Genomic DNA, 18,758 nt, shown 5'->3' on the forward strand with positions numbered 1-18,758 from the left:
TAAGGTATATAGCATCATGATTTAGTATTTTTATATATGTTGCAATGGTTACCACAATAAGTCTAGTAATGACTTTTACTGTACATAACATAGTTACTGAATTTGTTTTTCTTGTGATGAGAAATTTCAAGATTCGCTCCGTCTGCTGAAAACAATGCATAACCTAAAAGTTTAAAATTATGCTTTATTCGGTGGCTTTACTGAGATTCATAGCCTGGGGTGGCAGTCTCTCAGATTGCTCTGGGGATTGTTCCAACGAGGTAAGGGAAGAGTCAGGATATATAGGAATCTTTGCTGGGAAAGAACAAAAACAAAACGTAGCCCATATAGTGGAACATAAAAGGATTGCTGCTAGTCACAAAAGAACAAACCTCTCAAGTTAATAATTTTAGTGCATTTGTTTGTGTGAGGAAGATGCAAGAGTCTGGTTTCATTGAAATGATTCATTTCTTAACTATATGGTTCTTAACTATCTAGGACTGGTATCCAATTTTTCTCTCCTGAATTGTCTTAAAAGTGTATGGTTGAGGGTACCTGCAGCAGCAAATGGCTTGATGGCTGCCATGTCCTCTGTTTACTGAAATGGTAGGCAGCTTTGTCCATGATTCTTTTAGCAATTTTCAAGTATGCATACAGTATTATTAACTACAGTCACCATGCTGTATGTTATATCCCCATGACTTCCCTATTTTATAACTGGAAGTTTGTATTTTTTGCCTCCCTTTACCCATGTCACTGTCTTTTGAAGAGGGTCTGAGCAGCTGCTATATTATTGTTGATGGTGTCTACTCTTGAGACCCCCATGGGGGGTAGCCCCCCAGACTCTTCTGTCCTGGGATTTCCCAGGCAAGAATACTGGAGTGGGTTGCCATTTCCTTCTCCAGAGGATCTTCTCAACCCAGGGATTGAGCCTGTGTCTCCTGAATTACAGGCAGTCTCTTATTTATCCACTGAGCCACCAAGGAAGCCCATATTGGGATTACTTAGTTTCAACAAGTTTCAAGGCATGGCCCCTTAGCCAAAGCTATTGTCTCAGCCTAGCTCAAAGCTGACTCAGCAGACCCTGAACTCCTAGAACATAAATAATTCCCCGGTGAGGGCAAAAGTAGTACCCCATGCCAGGCTGCTAAGCCTCCTGTAGATTTCCAAATCCATCCAGAGATATGGCTCTTCCCTGGAATGGAGATCCTAAGGTCGGAAGGGGTGAGCATCCTCTCACCTGTGTACATGATGAGACTCCTATAAAGGCTGCACTGAACAGAGGCAGGTGCCGCTCGGGCATATGGTGCTGGGATTGGCAGCATCTAAGGGCTGTTCACCCCTGGCTCCCACATTTGCTTCACTTCCTCAATGTCCAATGCAGGTCTTCTGATTCAAGAGGCTCATTCAGTATTGTTTAAAATGAGGCATATCAAATTCTGTTCCCATTCATAGGTCTTTTTCTTGCTTCATAGGCTTCTTAAGGACTTGTTTATGACACTTTTATAGCCTGTAATAGGAAAGATCCCTGGGTCTACTCTTGGCTTTCTTGGTATCCTTTTGTTATCCTGAATTTGGAGAACTGATTCCTTGGGATCGTCTTTCTTTGCTTCAGCAACAACTCCTATTTTTAAGTATCTCCTTTAAGCTGTACCTGCCAAACCAAAGATGAGCTTTCTTTTTGCAAAACTTTGGGATGCCTATGATCCTAATACTATGAAAACTAATACTAATACATGAAAACTAATACTAATTAGTTTAATAATTAGTATTAGTTTTTAGTACTAATACATGAAAACATTTCTATAGGAGTACTAATACTATAGGAGTATTAGTTTTTAATACTAATACCAATACATGAAAACGTTGTTTTCTTCTTTAGAAACCATCACAGAAACAAGTCTTCTCATTAATTAAGTGAACATTTATTGAAGATTTGCCAGGTGCCAGGTAGTGTGCCAGGCATTAAGCAAAGTTGAACAAAAACCAACAAAATCTCTGTAATCAAATAATCATAAAAATAAATGTGATTGCAACTGTGCCATGTGCTATGAAAGAAAGCTAAACAGTATTAAGAGAACATGTATCAGGAAACTTGGTTTATGGCCTAAGAGAGGGAGGTGGATAAGAGCAGGAGTTTTTCTGAGAAAATAACATTTGAATTGGGCTTTGAAGAACCAGGGAAAACAGACATTATAGGCAGTGAGAACAGCATCTGCAAATGTCCTGTGATGAGAGAGGGCTGCCTTATTTAAAGGACAGAGAGAAAGCTGGCGAAACTAAAGCTGAGAGTGTGAAGGGGCATCAGGGACAGATATCGTTAGAGAGATAAAAGGATATTAAAACATGTTAGACCATCTAGAATCTAGACCATAACACTTTACTTTTTCTCAGAGTAATTGAACATAATTTGAGTGGTGAGTGAGTAGTGACATTATCAAACTTGGATTTTGAAAAGACCAACAGGTTGGAGAAAGGCAAGATTAACGTGAGGAGACCAAAGGAGAGTCTATCAATATGTCCAGAGGTGAGAGACTAAGATTGTTTAGAAGAGCTCAGCAAAAGAGACACTGATGTATAGAACAGTCTTATGGACTCTGTGGGAGAGGGAGAGGGAGTGGGTGGGAAGATTTGGGAGAATGGCATTGAAACATGTATACTATCATGTATGAAATGAGTCGCCAGTCCAGGTTCGATGCACGATACTGGATGCTTGGGGCTGGTGCACTGGGACCACCCAGAGGGATGGTATGGGGAGAGAGGAGGGAGGAGGGTTTAGGATGGGGAACACGTGTATACCTGTAGCGGATTCATTTCAATATTTGGCAAAACCAATACAATATTGTAAAGTTTAAAAATAAAATAAAATTTAAAAAAAAAAAAAGAAGAGGAGCTCAGTTTACCTGGGAGGAATTTGCTGATATCTAAATATTGGCACCAACCTAGTAGGCTGAGCTTGGTAAATTCAGCTGAAAGGCTGAGTTGTTGAGTTAGATTAGAACCTTACAACCTATTAAATTATATTCTGTAATATAAACAAGCAACCCCAAGTTATGAGTCTAACTTCAGCTGTGACAAATAGATTACTTAAGTTTACAAACTTTTGAAAGCAATTCAGTAAAAACTCTATCCGATATTTCATCATCATATATCACTTATGGATATTATTTGCTTATATATTGTACTTGAAATTATTTACATTTGATAATCTTAAATATTTGAAATAAAATGTATGCTGTTCATATTGGATTTTAAAACCTGGGGATTTAAATTTTTTCTAAGCCATTTCAATATTTACTCTACATTTTGGGGGTATTTTTATTCCTCAAAAACTCCTTTTAAAATACTAAGATAATATTTAAATACTAGATAATACTAAAGTGTTCCCAGTACAACCTGTGTCTAGATAACTACACACATCACTTTTCACGTATGACTTGACATTTCATGACTTGAAAGAAGTAGTGGGCAGATTTATACAGAATGACAAAACCCCATAATATAATCCCTTTAATCTCCTCTTGTGAAACAAAAGATCATTTTTCCTATGTGGAAAGAAATCACATGTAGCATCTCATTTTACAGCACCAGGATTGTCTCATTTATGAGTTTTAGGCAATTAAACAGTAGGAAAAATTGAAGAGTTTTGTCAGATATTTTCTTGGTGTTTTGACTCATTTAATCCCAACATAAGATCATTATTTTCATGTTTCTGTCTTGAATGATTTACTCTATTTTATTAAAATGAGTAGTAGAGAGCAGAATGATAGAAAAGGGTAGTTTAGATGATAATTTGAAAGAGCTTAACTTAACTGAGGATTGCTAATGACTACGAGAAGCAATTTCTCTGTTCATTTAATCATTCCACAAAGATGAGTGTGGGATTCTAGAAATACAAAGCTGATATATACTCCTTGTCTACAGGGACATTATGGTCTCTTTGGACATGCAAACAAATGAATGCCGTACAAGGTGACAATCTCAAGCTCACAGATGTGTGTCCTGGGCAAGTGGAGGCATAATGAAGGAGGATTCAGTGTTGGAATTTACTGAGATTCAGTTTACTGGCTTTCTTAGAGGATCCAGTAAACAGTAACTCTGTTTCTCATCTGAATTCTAAATTTGAAAGGCGAGCCAAGTTAATTCATTGATCTATCAGAGATGCCACTATATCTTCCCTGGGGTGGAGTGAGTAAAAAGCTAGAGGAGGGATGGGATGAAGTTCATCTAGTGGCACTCTGTGCAAATGAAAGAAACGATCATTCATTTCCTCATTCACCTGACTGTGGCCTAGAAATCAGTGAAGACTTTACAAAAGTTTTTTCACCTAATTTTAAAGAAACAGTAGGAATAACCTAGGCTCTGAAATGGGGAGAGTAACAGGGAATAGTATTCTTAGCAGAGGGATCTGTATGTACAAAGGTGTGGAGGCAATAAACAGTGCTGTGCACTCAATATCTATGAGTGATTCCGCCAAGCTGGTATGTAAGGAGAGATAAGAGTGGTGGAAGATGAGCATGCCATATGAAAAACAAGGGTATAATCAGGCAGGACAGTCTCATTCATTATGCTGAAGACTCAGACTTTATTCACTAGGCAGTGGAGAACATGATGGTTTTGAATTAGGATAGAAACATGGTCAGAGTTACCCTTTAGAAGACTCTCTGTCAATATGGTACAGGTTTGTTTTCATAAGTTGAAGGCAGGGAGTCCTATAAATGGTGGTGGTGTACAGAGAAGGGATGAGTATCAGATATGTAATGAGGCAGAAACTAAGGGCTTAGTGAGTGGCTGCATGCATCTTATGGTACACACATGGGAAGATAGTGAAAATGTCCAAGTTTCTGGCCGAGGTAATCATGGGTTGATGGATCATTTCCTGAGGACGGAGGGAAAAGCTTTTAAAATGTTTGGGAAAATTTTTAAATGTACTAAGGTCAAGATTCCTGTGGAACATTCAAATGAAGTGAGATGTGTAATAGGTGTTGAGCATATGATCTAGAATTTCCACCTTTTTGTTATTGTGGATCATGACACAAAAGGCAAATGGGATTTTTCTTTACAGAAGCCAGTACGGTTAAAAAGGGATTTAGATGTAAAACTTTTCTTAAGGGGCTATGTAATCCAGTCTCCCATTCCATCTATGTATCAGATCAGATCAGATCAGTCGCTCAGTCGTGTCCGACTCTTTGCGACCCCATGAATTGCAGCACGCCAGGCCTCCCTGTCCATCACCAACTCCCCGAGTTCACTGAGACTCACGTCCATCGAGTCAGTGATGCCATCCAGCCATCTCATCCTCTGTCGTCCCCTTCTCCTCCTGCCGCCAATCCCTCCCTGCATCAGTCTTTGCCAATGAGTCAACTCTTTGCATGAGGTGGCCAAAGTACTGGAGTTTCAGCTTTAGCATCATTCCTTCCAAAGAAATCCCAGGGCTGATCTCCTTCACAATGGACTGGTTGGATCTCATTGCAGTCCAAGGGACCCTCAAGAGTCTTCTCCAATACCACAGTTCAAAAGCATCAGTTCTTCGGCGCTCAGACTTCTTCACAGTCCAACTCTCAAATCCATACATGACTACAGGAAAAACCATTGCCTTGACTAGACGAACCTTTGTTGGCAAAGTAATGTCTCTGCTTTTGAACATGCTATCTAGGTTGGTCATAACTTTCCTTCCAAGGAGTAAACGTCTTTTAATTTCATGGCTGCAGTCACCATCTGCAGTGATTTTGGAGCCCAGAAAAATAAAGTCTGACACTGTTTCCACTGTTTCCCCATCTATTTCCCATGAAGTGATGGGACCGGATGCCATGATCTTAGTTTTCTGAATGTTGAGCTTTAAGCCAACTTTTTCACTCTCCACTTTCACTTTCATCAAGAGGCTTTTGAGTTCCTCTTCACTTTCTGCCATAAGGGTGGTGTCATCTGCATATCTGAGGTTATTGATATTTCTCCCGGCAATCTTGATTCCAGCTTGTGTTTCTTCCAGTCCAGCATTTCTCATGATGTACTCTGCATAGAAGTTAAATAAGCAGGGTGACAATATACAGCCTTGACGTACTCCTTTTCCTATTTGGAACCAGTCTGTTGTTCCATGTCCACTTCTAACTGTTGCTTCCTGACCTGCATACAAATTTCTCAAGAGGCAGATCAGGTGGTCTGGTATTCCCATCTCTTTCAGAAGTTTCCACAGTTTATTGTGATCCACACAGTCAAAAGCTTTGGCATAGTCAATAAAGCAGAAGTAGATGTTTTTCTGGAACTCTCTTGCTTTTTCTATGATCCAGTGATGTTGGCAATTTGATCTGTGGTTCCTCTGCCTTTTCTAAAACCAGCTTGAACATCAGGAAGTTCACGGTTCACATAGTGCTGAAGCCTGGCTTGGAGAATTTTGAGCATTACTTTACTAGCGTGTGAGATGAGTGCAATTGTTCAGTAGTTTGAGCATTCTTTGGCATTGCCTTTCTTTGGGATTAGAATGAAAACTGACCTTTTCCAGTCCTGTGGCCACTGCTGAGTTTTCCAAATTTGCTGTCATATTGAGTGCAGCACTTTCACAGCATCATCTTTCAGGATTTGGAATAGCTCAACTGGAATTCCATCACCTCCACTAGCTTTGTTCGTAGTGATGCTCCCTAAGGCCCATTTGACTTCACATTCCAGGATGTCTGGCTCTAGGTCAGTGATCACACCATCGTGATTATCCGGGTCGTGAAGATCTTTTTTGTACAGTTCTTCTGTGTATTCTTGCCATCTCTTCTTAATATCTTCTGCTTCTGTTAGGTCCATACCATTTCTGTCCTTTATCGAGCTCATCTTTGCATGAGATGTTCCTTTGGTATCTCTGATTTTCTTGAAGAGATCCCTAGTCTTTCCCATTCTGTTGTTTTCCTCTATTTCTTTGCATTGATCGCTGAAGAAGGCTTTCTTATCTCTTCTTGCTATTCTTTGGAACTTTGCATTCAGATGTTTATATCTTTCCTTTTTTCCTTTGCTTTTCGCTTCTCTTCTTTTCACAGCTATTTGTAAAGCCTCCTAAGACAGCCATTTTGCTTTTTTGCATTTCTTTTCTATGGGAATGATCTTGATCCCTGTCTCCTGTACAAAGTCACGAACCTCATTCCATAGTTCATCAGGCACTCTATCTATCAGATCTAGGCCCTTAAATCTATTTCTCACTTTCACTGTATAATCATAAGGGATTTAGGTCATACCTGAATGGTCTACTGGTTTTCCCTACTTTCTTCAATTTAAGCCTGAATTTGGCAATAAGGAGTTTGTGGTATCTACGTATAATATTTAGCGAATAAGTGCTCATTAAAAGTTAGTTAGATAAATAAGTACATGATTACCTGTGACCACATCACCAAAACATCATAACATTCTCATAGATGTGTGTCGGTGACTATGCACTAGACTATGCAGCATAGCATTCAGACCGAAATTAGAGACTTAGTAGATGATGTGCAAGCATGGAACCCAGAATTGGACAAGAATTTTCTGTGCTCATTTGAAACTTGGCTCTGACTGTGGTTTCTCTGTCACAGATTTGGGGATGGAAGAGTGTTCCCACAGGAAAAGCCATGTGCGCTGACATGGAAACCGAATGGAACCTTGCCTAGGCTAGGAGTCATTGCTATTTTAGTCACTTCCAGATGTCTGCTGTTGGAGTTTTAAGGGAAAGGGAATGACGTATGGCTTGTGGTGGGCCCACAGGGTGGAAGGGAAGGGGAAATCCTCGTTTAAGCCTTTCAGTGTTTTTAAAACCACCCCTCGATATGCTACTGAGAGGGATTGGATAAAGCTTTAAAAAATTGTGTTCTTCAATAGTACCCCCTCTTTCATTTACATGCTTCACTGCATAGGTAGAAATAGGCCAACTGAAGAAACCTTTGTGAAATAATCAGGATTCCAAAAAAAGGGACCTTACCCACTTTGGTTGTGATCTAATATTTATGTAGTGCCACCATTGAACATATACTGAATAATACATATGCCAGATGAGTTAGCTGCCCTGATAGCTATTGTGCTAACCTAACAAGCTCACCAGATGTTTGCTACATATCTCCTTTCTCCTTTTATGTTGTTTTGAAGGTGGCTTTTAATCCCAGTACTGTTGTTGTGAGTTAAAAAAAGAAGTCAGCTTGTAATGTTTATACATGTGAGAATGAGGCCCTTCGAGGATGGGGATGAGGCCCTTTGAAATCTTTTCAAAAGGAGTGTCCGGGGATCCTGGAACCACTCTGAATCAATCCAGGGGTCCTGGGGCTTCAGTTTCTTTGTTTTCCTGGATAAATAAGACATTAGTATGATGCAAGACCTGGTAGGAAAAGAGAACATAGGAAAAGCAGTATAGCACAGTGGTTAAGTATACAGATTTAAAATTAGACCCAGTTCAGGTTCAGACTGTTGCTTACTAGCTGTGTGAACATGGACAAGTAACTTAACTGCTCTAAAACTCAGTTTCTTCATTAGCAAAGTAGATATAAAGCTATAGTGTCTTTTTGCAGGGGGAGAGTCATGGTAAATAATACCACGTGTGTTGTCAACTCAGGTTGTGAGCTCACCAGAAATAAGACAAACAGACAGATGGAGGTCAACATGTCACGTTTATCATTGTTAAAGCTAGGATATTGAAGAATGTGCATCTTTTCATGGGCAAGTGAGCTTCAGAACAGACTGTCTTATCCAGCTGTCCTAGACCAGGACAGGGTACCCCTCACAGGGACAGAACACAGAAGGTGATCTCAAAGGAGAAGGAAGAGTGGTGCCCCAGCTTGTCCCCATTCCTCAGCCATGCTCTACTATCAGATGAGGTTCTCCTCCCTGGAGCTAGTATGAGGCAGTGGAGAGAGGCTGGGAGTGTTGCACTCATGGGTCTTCTCCATGTGGACAGTAACAAAACTGGAGGAAAATGATTGCCCCTAACAGGAGCCACTTCAAGAGGGTGCTTGTGAGGATTCTGTAAGATGAAGTATTCAGCAAACTCTAACTGCTCAATAAAGTTTATTTTTATTTATTTTAAAAAAGGATTTATTTATTTTATTTATTGTTTTTGGCTATATTTTGCCTTTGTTGTGGTGTGGGGGCTTCTCATTGTGGTGGCCTGTCTTGCTGGGGATCTCTAGGCTCAGTAGTTTTGGCCCCTAGACTTAGTTGCTCCATGGCATGTATAGTTTTCCCAGAGCAGGGATCAAATCCATGTCCCCTGCACGGGCAGGCAATTCTTATCCACTGTGCCACCAGGGAAGTCCCTGCTCAGTCAAATTTATTGATTGATATTATTACTGCAATTATCCTCTCACTTCACAAAGCATAGAAGTTTTAAATTATTGCCAAAGAGATGAAATTGAAGAGAAAAGGGGGAAGTAGATGCATAGTAATACAGAAACAATGCCTCCAAAATAAGAGTGAAGAACACAGTGAATGAGAGGAGAGAAAGAGGAAGAATATTATCAGGGAAACAGCATCAAAATATGCCATGTTCTATGTACAGAGAGCAGTTACTTAATTGGCTTTGGAAGACAGTGATGCCAACCCTGGCAGATACTTTTTGGGAAAGAGCATGTAGTTGTATGAATAAACATGCTCATTTGGGGATAATAATCTTGATGAATAGAAGGTTGTATATATTGGTTCCAGTGTCATCTCATCTGCTCCTTGTTTTTTCTAAGTATGAGCTGAGACATGGCCTCTGTACCTTATGGAGAACAAATCTGACTGTGGCTTAGGTGACTGAAAGTGGAAATCTGCCATGAAACTTTGAGGAAGCACATTTCAGATTTCCCCCCAGTATTAAGCAAGCTCTTAAAATTGTAAATCTAATGACACCATGAAGTGTGTTTTGATGTTTCAATCAATGGGCATTTCACGGTAATGGCTCCACAGCTGAGCAAGCCTATATTTGGTTAAAAATCTGATCTATTTAGAAGTCCCTGAATTTCAAGTAAACCAAGAGGCTGTCAGTCCATGTGGCAGCTGAAACAGTCACTCCATGAAACAAAACAATAGGGCTCATGTCAGAGCCATCTCCCAAGTTTGAGAATTAATGTCATTTTGTTATTCTTCTTAGAAGTCGATCTTTTTTCTTTGAGTTGCTCTTCACAGCATCTGTTAAACGGCTTTGTTTTTGGATTTTAGGGCTTGGCTCAATATTCCGTCCTCTTTTATGGCTATTACGACAATAAACGAACAATTGGATGGATGAATTTCAGACTGCCACTCTCTTATTTTCTCGTGGGGATCATGTGCATTGGATACAGTTTTCTGGTTGTCCTTAAAGCGTAAGTTTCATTGATCTCCTGGGAAGCAAGCAATGATTGCTGGAATCAAATGGGAAAGTTAATCTGGGAATTGTATTTTTTTTTTTTCTGCTTCATGTCTAGAGAATGCAGAGTATATAAAAGATAAAATGTGGTTTTAATACCTGTACTAATGTTAGACTATTACATTTCCCACGCAAAAGGATTGAAAATAAGGGCAAGCCTTTGATCATATCACTGGGTCAGAGTGATGGTTGTGTACCTATTCTGTGGTTAAGCATATTTTAAAATTGTGCTCTTTTGTATTTTAAGGTGTAAGTCAGTGTTGCAAACAAGACAGGAAAACAGCTGCTGACCCCTCTTTTAGTGTGCAGAGAGGTTTGTGACTTGCAGGATCAGCTCAATAGGCAGAATCTGTTGTTCTCTGTTCATTAAAAAACAACACAAAAACCCCACAAAAAAGCAGAATAATCACTCATCCGAAAAATTTCAGCTGTGTAAGACAGCGCAAACAAATGGCCCTCAACGAGATCATCATGATCAACTGTGTAATCATATTTTATCTTGGAAGAGGATTTATTAGAGCATGGGAAAGAATTTCATTGGGGGAACTGATGAAACTGCAGCTTATTTTTTCCCCTTGTTTGAAATATATTGTTAAAACCTCACTTGAAGACACTGCAGAAACCTCACACAGTCATTTAGGGTTATGAATAACCCAACTTTTAGCTAATTTTCTGAACCAGTTTAGCAGAAGTGTTGAAACATCTCAATGAAGTCTTCCTTTTATTTAACCATGCACAAGGTAAACTGAGCTTTTGCTTCATTGCAGGGAAGACCTTTACTTGAAGGTCCAAGTCCTCTTCAGCAGGAGCTCTCTGGAGCAGTCTGAAACATGCTTTGTGTCCTGTCCCTGCCAAACTTATTGGTTCCTCCAGAAAAACTATCACGTTTAGATTTTTAAGCCCTTTCAGAACTTGAAAAAGGCCTTAATGGAGACCCTGTATCCAAAATCTCTATCTACTTGTCCAAGTGTAATCAGAGAGCCTAAGTATGTAAAATAACTGTCTACCTGCTAAAATAGTACCTCATTCCAAAAAATCTAACATATTTCTAGTCTTTTAGCCATTTAGATTTGGCAGGATTAAAGTCAGGGGTATCAGTTACATCACACGGGCCTTGTGAGTATCATTTCAAATTGGTCCTTTAGTCTCCATTTTCCCTGAGGAAGCATGTTTACGGATGTCCAATTCCTCAGCTTTTAGTGACTCTGCAGAGGCTATATACTCTAGTGGTCTCTTGAGCCATTCTGGTGGTGGTTTAGTCATTAAGTTGTGTCCAACTCTTAGGATCCTGTGGACAGTAGCCTGCCACGCTCCTCTGTCCATGGGATTCTCCAGGCAAGAATACTGGAGTGGGTTAGCAGGAGCCATTCTTCATGAATTCAAATACCAGCTCTAGCCCATTATAAAAGAACGTTGACAAATTGTTCAACTGCTCTGTTTTCCTGTTTCTGTGCTGTGCTTAGTGACTTGGTCGTTCAGTCGTGTCTGACTCTTTGTGACTCCATGGACTGTAGCCTGCCAGGCTTCTCTGTCCAAGGAGAGATGAATTCTTGTCCAGGCAAGAATACTGGAGTAGGTTGCCATGCCCTCCTCCAGGGGATCTTTCCAACCCAGATATCAAACCCAGGTCTCCCACCATGTAGGCAGATTCTTTACTGTTTGAGCCACCAGGGAAGCCCATGAATACTGGAGTGGGTAGCCTATCCCTTCTCCAGGGGATATTCCCAACCCAGGAATCAAACCAGGGTTTCTTGCATTGCAGGCAGATTCTTTAGCAGCTGAGCTACCATGGAAACCCTTTCCTATTTCTGATAGAGGTGTAATAACACCTTAGGATGGCTATGAGGACAATATGAGTTAATACAGTAAAAGCACTTAGAACATGGCTAGCATATGCTAATTTAACTGTTTTATTAGGATTATGATTCATAGGCTTACTGATAAACCAAACAAAGCCAGCATGATAGCAAGTGAGGCCATATGATAGCCCTCATAAAGTAGTTATGCATGGTTATGTAGTTGTACATTAATAGATTTGTAACTTTATTATAATTTCTGGCAGATGAGTATAAAGCATCTAGAATAGCATTATGTAAAGAAATATAAGACAAGGGACATGTAATTTAAATATTCTGGCAGCTATCCTAAACAAATACATAGGTAGAATATATATTTTAATAATATATTTTATTTAACTCTATATATCAAAACAGTTCCTTCAACATATAATCAATCTAAAATTATTATTGAGATATTCTCTGTTTATTTTTGATACTAAGTCTTTGAAACACCAGTTACATTTTAAGTGCTCAGTAACCATATATTGCTGATGGCAAACTTACTAGCTAGTGCAGCTTTCCAGGAAATGGAAGCTATTTCGAATTAACTCAAAGACACCATTTAGGATACTTGCAGGGCACCAGTTCCACATTTCGCCCTCAAAGTCATCCATGTTATACCACCTAAACCAGCTTGATTGTGGTTCCTCCCTCTGGCAGGGGACCTTTGGTTGTTCAATACATGATTGGCAAGTGGTTTAAGTTCATTGGCCTTTATGGCAAGACAGTTCCAAAGCCATTTATGACTCCTAGCTGCTCCTAGCCCTGGGGGCAGAGCTTAGTAGAAAAACAATTGGTGGGATATAAGTGATTGCACAGAATCCTTTATCATCTCTCCCCCTGTCCCCCACCAGTGCCAAACAAATGCATTCTTGGAATAAACATGAGTGGCTTTATGGGATACATGCCTCAAATCAAGTGAAACTAAAACTGAGTACTTAAAATCAATCAGGCAACTGAGGGATTTTGTCCTCTTGCTCATACTGTTTATCGCAGAGTCCTCATCCATAAAAGGGAAGCAGATACATGTTTTGATTAATTAATGGGGAAATTGGCTTCCCTGGTAGCTCAGTCAGTAAAGAATCTGCCTGCAGTGCAGGAGACCCAGGTTTGATCCCAAGATTGGGAAGATCCCCTGGAGAAGGAAATGGCAAACCACTCCAGTATTCTTGCCTGGAGAATCCCTTGGACAGAGGACCCTGGTGGGCTACAGTCCATGGGATCACAAGAGTTGGACAAGACTTAGCAACTAAACCAACACCAATGGGGAAATTGGAAGGAATATTAGATAGATATACAAGAAAGTACTTTGAAATTTTAAGATAGGATGGCTAACTTTGTTGACCCAGGACTCCATCGGCTTTAGCACTAAAAGTCTTTTGTCCTGGGTAACGACTCAGTCCCTAACAAAGCAAGATGACTGGTCACTCGTTCTTCCTCCACTCCTTCCGTCCTTGCAAATTATATGTTGAGATAGCTTGAGATACAGTTGTTAAAAACTATAGCCCCCTTGAAAAAGGAAGAATTTTTGTTTAAGTATGCACACTTTATTTTTTCTCTGCAACCAAGGGGTGGAGCTGTACATGGAACATTTTATAGCTGTCAGGGCCATCTGAATAAAAATGTGTTGTTAGTAGAGTTTGTCTTCAGTATCCTTCCTTATGTGTTTAGCATTCTACTCCCTTTCTTGACAATTCTCACATGCTAGATGTTCCCAGTTTACTTGTCAAGCTTGAGCTCCCTTCTCCAGGAGGCTGACTACAGGTATAGAATCTTGCCAGTGATAAAGGTCCATGCAAAATCATCTGTCAAGTGGTCAGTTTTACCTGAGGCTCTGCCCTTTGCTCAATGACTATGCACAAAAGGAATGATGGCATCTTAGTAAAAAAAATAATTTTCTCCCTAGGTTAAATCATTAGGAATGTTTGATTTCAATACTTTTTGACCTACAAAAAGGCGTCTTGTATGGTTCAACATATCTCATGGTGTCCTAGCTTGGGTACTAGAGTGAAGTCAGAAAACCCAAGCTCTTGACCCACCCCTGTGGTTTACTTCTGAATTACATCCAGGAAATCACTTCATAATTTTACCCTTCAGCTTCCTCATCTATAACAGAGAACAATATCAACTACCTTGACCTCTCTTTAAGTTTTTGAGAAGGACAAATATGATAATACACATAAATACCATTTGCAGAGGGTAAAGTGGTAGACTGAGGTAAGTAATAATTATTTTTAGTTATTTTTCAAACACATGAGCCCATTTGAAATATATAAACCTCTGTAAGAGATAAGACTAACAGTGGTGGAATTCAGATGACCTGAGAGATGTCTGCCAAATTATAATGTCATCTTTATGTCCTCATTGTCCTTTCTTTTTTAATTCCATAGCACTGTAAAAAACCAAAACCTTATAGGACCATTCTGTAATATATATCATATAAAATTTTAATTTTGCTATTTATGGTGGTAGGGGAAACAAGGAAGTGAAGTAAGTAGGATATAGATTTTTAAGCACTGAAATAAACCTTTAAGTAAATGTATTTTAAATGGTCCAAGCAAAAAAAAATTTTTTAACATAAATTATTAGAATATATGTAACCACTTGGCATTAAAGTTGTATAAAAATCTTGATTTTTGGTCAAGAGTTGTAGAGTATGGAAAACTTTCATGCATTCAGTGTAATCACTCTTTGGGAGGAGATTCTTAGAGGACTTAAAACCTATAAAGAAGTTTCCTGATCTGAACTGGGTTAATCTATTCCTAGGCTTTCAACTGTAAACCAACTAAAATTGTGTACAATTGTTTTAGAGCCTGTACATATTTTCTCCCTGGGTAGGGGTCCATTGGTTTTCATCAGATTTCTAAAGAGATCCTTGTCCCATAAAAGGTTCAGAGTACAGTATATGACCCTAAGAAAACAGTTTAGGAAAACAAATAAAGAACTATTTTTATATAACCTATAAATTAATTGTTAAAACCGTCAATGCTTAGTAGTTTTCTAATCTTGAAAGCCTAGAAATGAAGTTTAAAAAATTAAAACAAACCAATTTTTTTTTAAAACAAACTTTTCTGGTTATTAGAACAAACTTAATTGAAAGTATATGTCTTTTAGATACTGCTTCTCCAATATCCCTAAAATTATGATGTCTTGCTATTCCCTAATCTCTCCCTTTCTGCTTGTATTCTGGCTGCTGGATTAAACCTCCTGTTTGCATAGGATGACCAAAAATATTGGTGATGATGGAGGTGGTGATGATAACACTTTCAACTTTAGCTGGAAGGTGTTCACTAGCTGGGACTACCTTATTGGCAACCCTGAAACAGCAGACAACAAATTCAATTCTATCACAATGAACTTTAAGGTAAAGATAACAACTTCAAGAGACTTTTCTTGGTATTTGTAAAAGTAAAATTGGAATCATTCCAAATGGTATGTGTAGCCAAGTATCTTGACAATTAAAAGAAAGATTAACTCATCATTTCTTCCTACCAGGATCTGGGCAGGGTTCTGAATATGACTGGAAAATGATTGATGGCTGGTGACAGCACTATTTCTCTCTAAATTTGGTAATAAAACACCATTGGCTTGGAATAGCTAACCATTTGTAATCAGAATCAGATATTTTAAATAATAGAACTATGCTAACTTATTATTTATAGGAATACATCAGCTCAATATTTAAAATAACTCTAAAGTATTATTTTGTAATTATTTTAAAAAGCCATACTAGAAGAGACTTTAGAATGAAGACTGTCTTAATATTAGATCAACCAGACTTTGTAAGAATTCTTCCTTTTTTCTCTTACATTTTCTTACTTGCTGACAATATTCACCTGGTTTGTGGAATCCCAGATTTAGTTTACATTTTCATTCCTCACATTCTAATGTTTGTGAAAATAATTCCTAAGTTCATGATATTTTTTGTAAATCAGATAATTTTTTTTCCTGTTTTCCTTGGATACAGGAAGCTATAATAGAAGAAAGAGCAGCCCAAGTAGAAGAAAACATCCACTTGATCAGATTCCTGAGGTTTCTTGCTAACTTCTTCGTGTTTCTAACACTTGGCGGGAGTGGATACCTCATCTTTTGGGCTGTGAAGCGATCCCAGGAATTTGCGCAGCAAGATCCTGACACCCTTGGGTGGTGGGAAAAAAATGAAGTTCGTCTCTGCGTGTTTTTTATGTGCTTAGCATCTGACATTTAAGGTTTTGTGGGTTGTGTTTCAGTGCTGGAACATAAAATGCAGCCACTTTTTACCTACCCCTGTCATCTTGCCCTGAGAGTGAACCAGCCTTGGCACACAGTTCTTTATTCCAGCCTTATTTCCACATCTGTCTAATGTGTGTCTGTTTCTTACTTTATGACATTAGGCAGAGTTGGAAGAGAGATTAGAACACATATATTCCAACCGGTATGTTTTATAGACAGAGATAATGAATCTCAGGTTAGGTGATGTGTTCATGGTCACAGAACCAAGGAGAACAATGAGAGTTAAAATTTAAGAATTTTGATTTCAAGCCCAACACTCTTTCCATGACCCTATTTTATGCTTTCTGTAGATCTTGCTTCTGTCTTTGAAAAATCCACTTGTTGCCTGAATTCTTTGAAATGGGGATGATAAAGCCCTGGGTTCTTATATTAATCTCATTGGAAACATTCAGATTGCCTCCCATACTTTGGGCAAAACCGGGCCTCTCTATAGCAGCCTAACTACTCCAACTCCTTGTCCCCCTACCTTATTACCTCCCCCTCCAAAAGCTAGTTAAATGAGGAAGGCCAGATCTTTGCCAGAAATTAAATATTATCATTGTGATTTGTCTTCAGGGTATCTGCCCATTTAGCAGGTCCAAGAAAAGAGGTCAGAAATAGACATGTAGAATCAGGAGATCATTGGTCATGTGTTGTTTCTTGGGACTGTTCCCTTTCATAAAATGTTCCATAATACAATCTGACATCATTTTGAACTGGAGTTCTCAAAGAATATGAAGATTTAAGCAGTGGGAAGTGTAGATTTACAGTACTGAAACTTCTGCAAAGCTTTATAGGCCAAACAGATTAAGAAAGTATTCATAAGCATAGAATTTCCTAGAAAAATCTTGGACAGAAAATGGTATAACACACTTAAAACAGAAGGTTCCAAACAAAAACATTCTAGGTATTTCAGAAGCAATAATGCTGAAGATGGGAGATCATACACTTAAGAGACTATGAAGACAGATATTTCATCAGTTCAGTTCAGTTCCGTTCAGTCGCTCAGTCGTGTCCGACTCTTTGCGACCCCATGAATCGCAGCACGCCAGGCCTCCCTGTCCATCACCAACTCCCGGAGATTATCCAAACTCATGACCATTGAGTTGGTGATGCCATCCAACCATCTCATCCTCTGTCATCCCCTTCTCCTCCTGCCTTCAATCTTTCCCAACATCAGGGTCTTTTCAAATGAGTCAGCTCTTTGCATCAGGTGGCCAAAACATTGCAGTTTCAGCTTCAACATCAGTCCTTCCAATGAACACCCAGGACTGATTTCCTTTAGCATGGACTGGTTGGATCTCCCTGCAGTCCAAGGGACTCTCAAGAGTCTTCTCCAACACCATAGTTTAAAAGCATCAATTCTTCGGCACTCAGCTTTCTTTATAGTCCAACTCTCACATCCATACATGACTACTGGAAAAACCATAACCTTGACTAGATGGACCTTTGTTGACAAAGTAATGTCTTTGCTTTTTAATATGCTGTCTAGGTTGGTCATAACTTTCCTTCCAAGGAGTAAGTGTCTTTTGATTTCATGGCTGCAATCACCATCTGCTGTGATTTTGGAGCCCAAAAATATAAAGTCAGCCACTGTTTCCACTGTTTCCCCATCTATTTGCCATGCAGTGATGGGACTGGATGCCATGATCTTAGTTTTCTGAATGTTGAGCTTTAAGCCAACTTTTCCACTCTCCTCTTTCACTTTCATCAAGAGGCTCTTTAGTTCTTCTTTGCTTTCTGCCATAAGGGTGGTGTCATCTGCATTATCTGAGGTTATTGATATTTCTGCCAGCAATCTTGATTCCAGCTTGTGCTTCCTCCAGCCCAGGTGGATTAAAAAACATCCATCTTAGGGGACCCCTGATTCTAGGGGCCAACAAAGGTAATAATGCAGATTCATGAAAAACTTTACAAATTTGATGAAACAATTCAAACTTACCTTAGACTGCATAGGCTCTTCCAAGTTTTTACTTTAGGCTGAAATTATATTATGCTGAGTTTATATACATCATGCTGACTTTTAGCTCCCGCTAGTCATACTTATATAATGTTCTTAGTCAAAAGCAAAAAAAAATATTGATAATTATTTTCTAAATATAGCCTGGTAGTTCTAATCATTCAAAACATGGAGTCCACCAGGGGAAAAGGGAACTCACAGAAGTGACAATTTGAGCCAGATATTCAGGCAAAGAAATTGCCAGTGCCAACTGGAACCTTTTTTAAATTTTTATTTAAAGGTTTTTCTCCCCTATTATAAATGTGGCACATGCTTAATTTACCCTAATAATATATTCATAAGTGTGTCAATCAATCTGGAGATATGGACCACAAATTTCCAGCTTGTCATATTTTCATTCTCT

At 39.0% G+C, this 18,758-nt stretch overlaps 1 protein-coding gene across 1 annotated transcript in view; it reads left to right on the forward strand.

The window, feature by feature from the left end:
* Positions 1-18,758, forward strand: part of TMC1 (transmembrane channel like 1) — a 114,687-nt gene that overhangs the window by 57,130 nt on the left and 38,799 nt on the right. Inside the window, exons 10-12 of the mRNA XM_061427074.1 lie at positions 10,120-10,262; positions 15,364-15,508; positions 16,112-16,306. Of these exons, the coding sequence (XP_061283058.1) occupies positions 10,120-10,262; positions 15,364-15,508; positions 16,112-16,306 (483 nt within the window). The remainder of the gene's footprint in view (positions 1-10,119; positions 10,263-15,363; positions 15,509-16,111; positions 16,307-18,758) is intronic.

Source organism: Bos javanicus, chromosome 8 (genome assembly GCF_032452875.1).
Source record: "Bos javanicus breed banteng chromosome 8, ARS-OSU_banteng_1.0, whole genome shotgun sequence".
Lineage (NCBI taxonomy): Eukaryota > Metazoa > Chordata > Mammalia > Artiodactyla > Bovidae > Bos > Bos javanicus.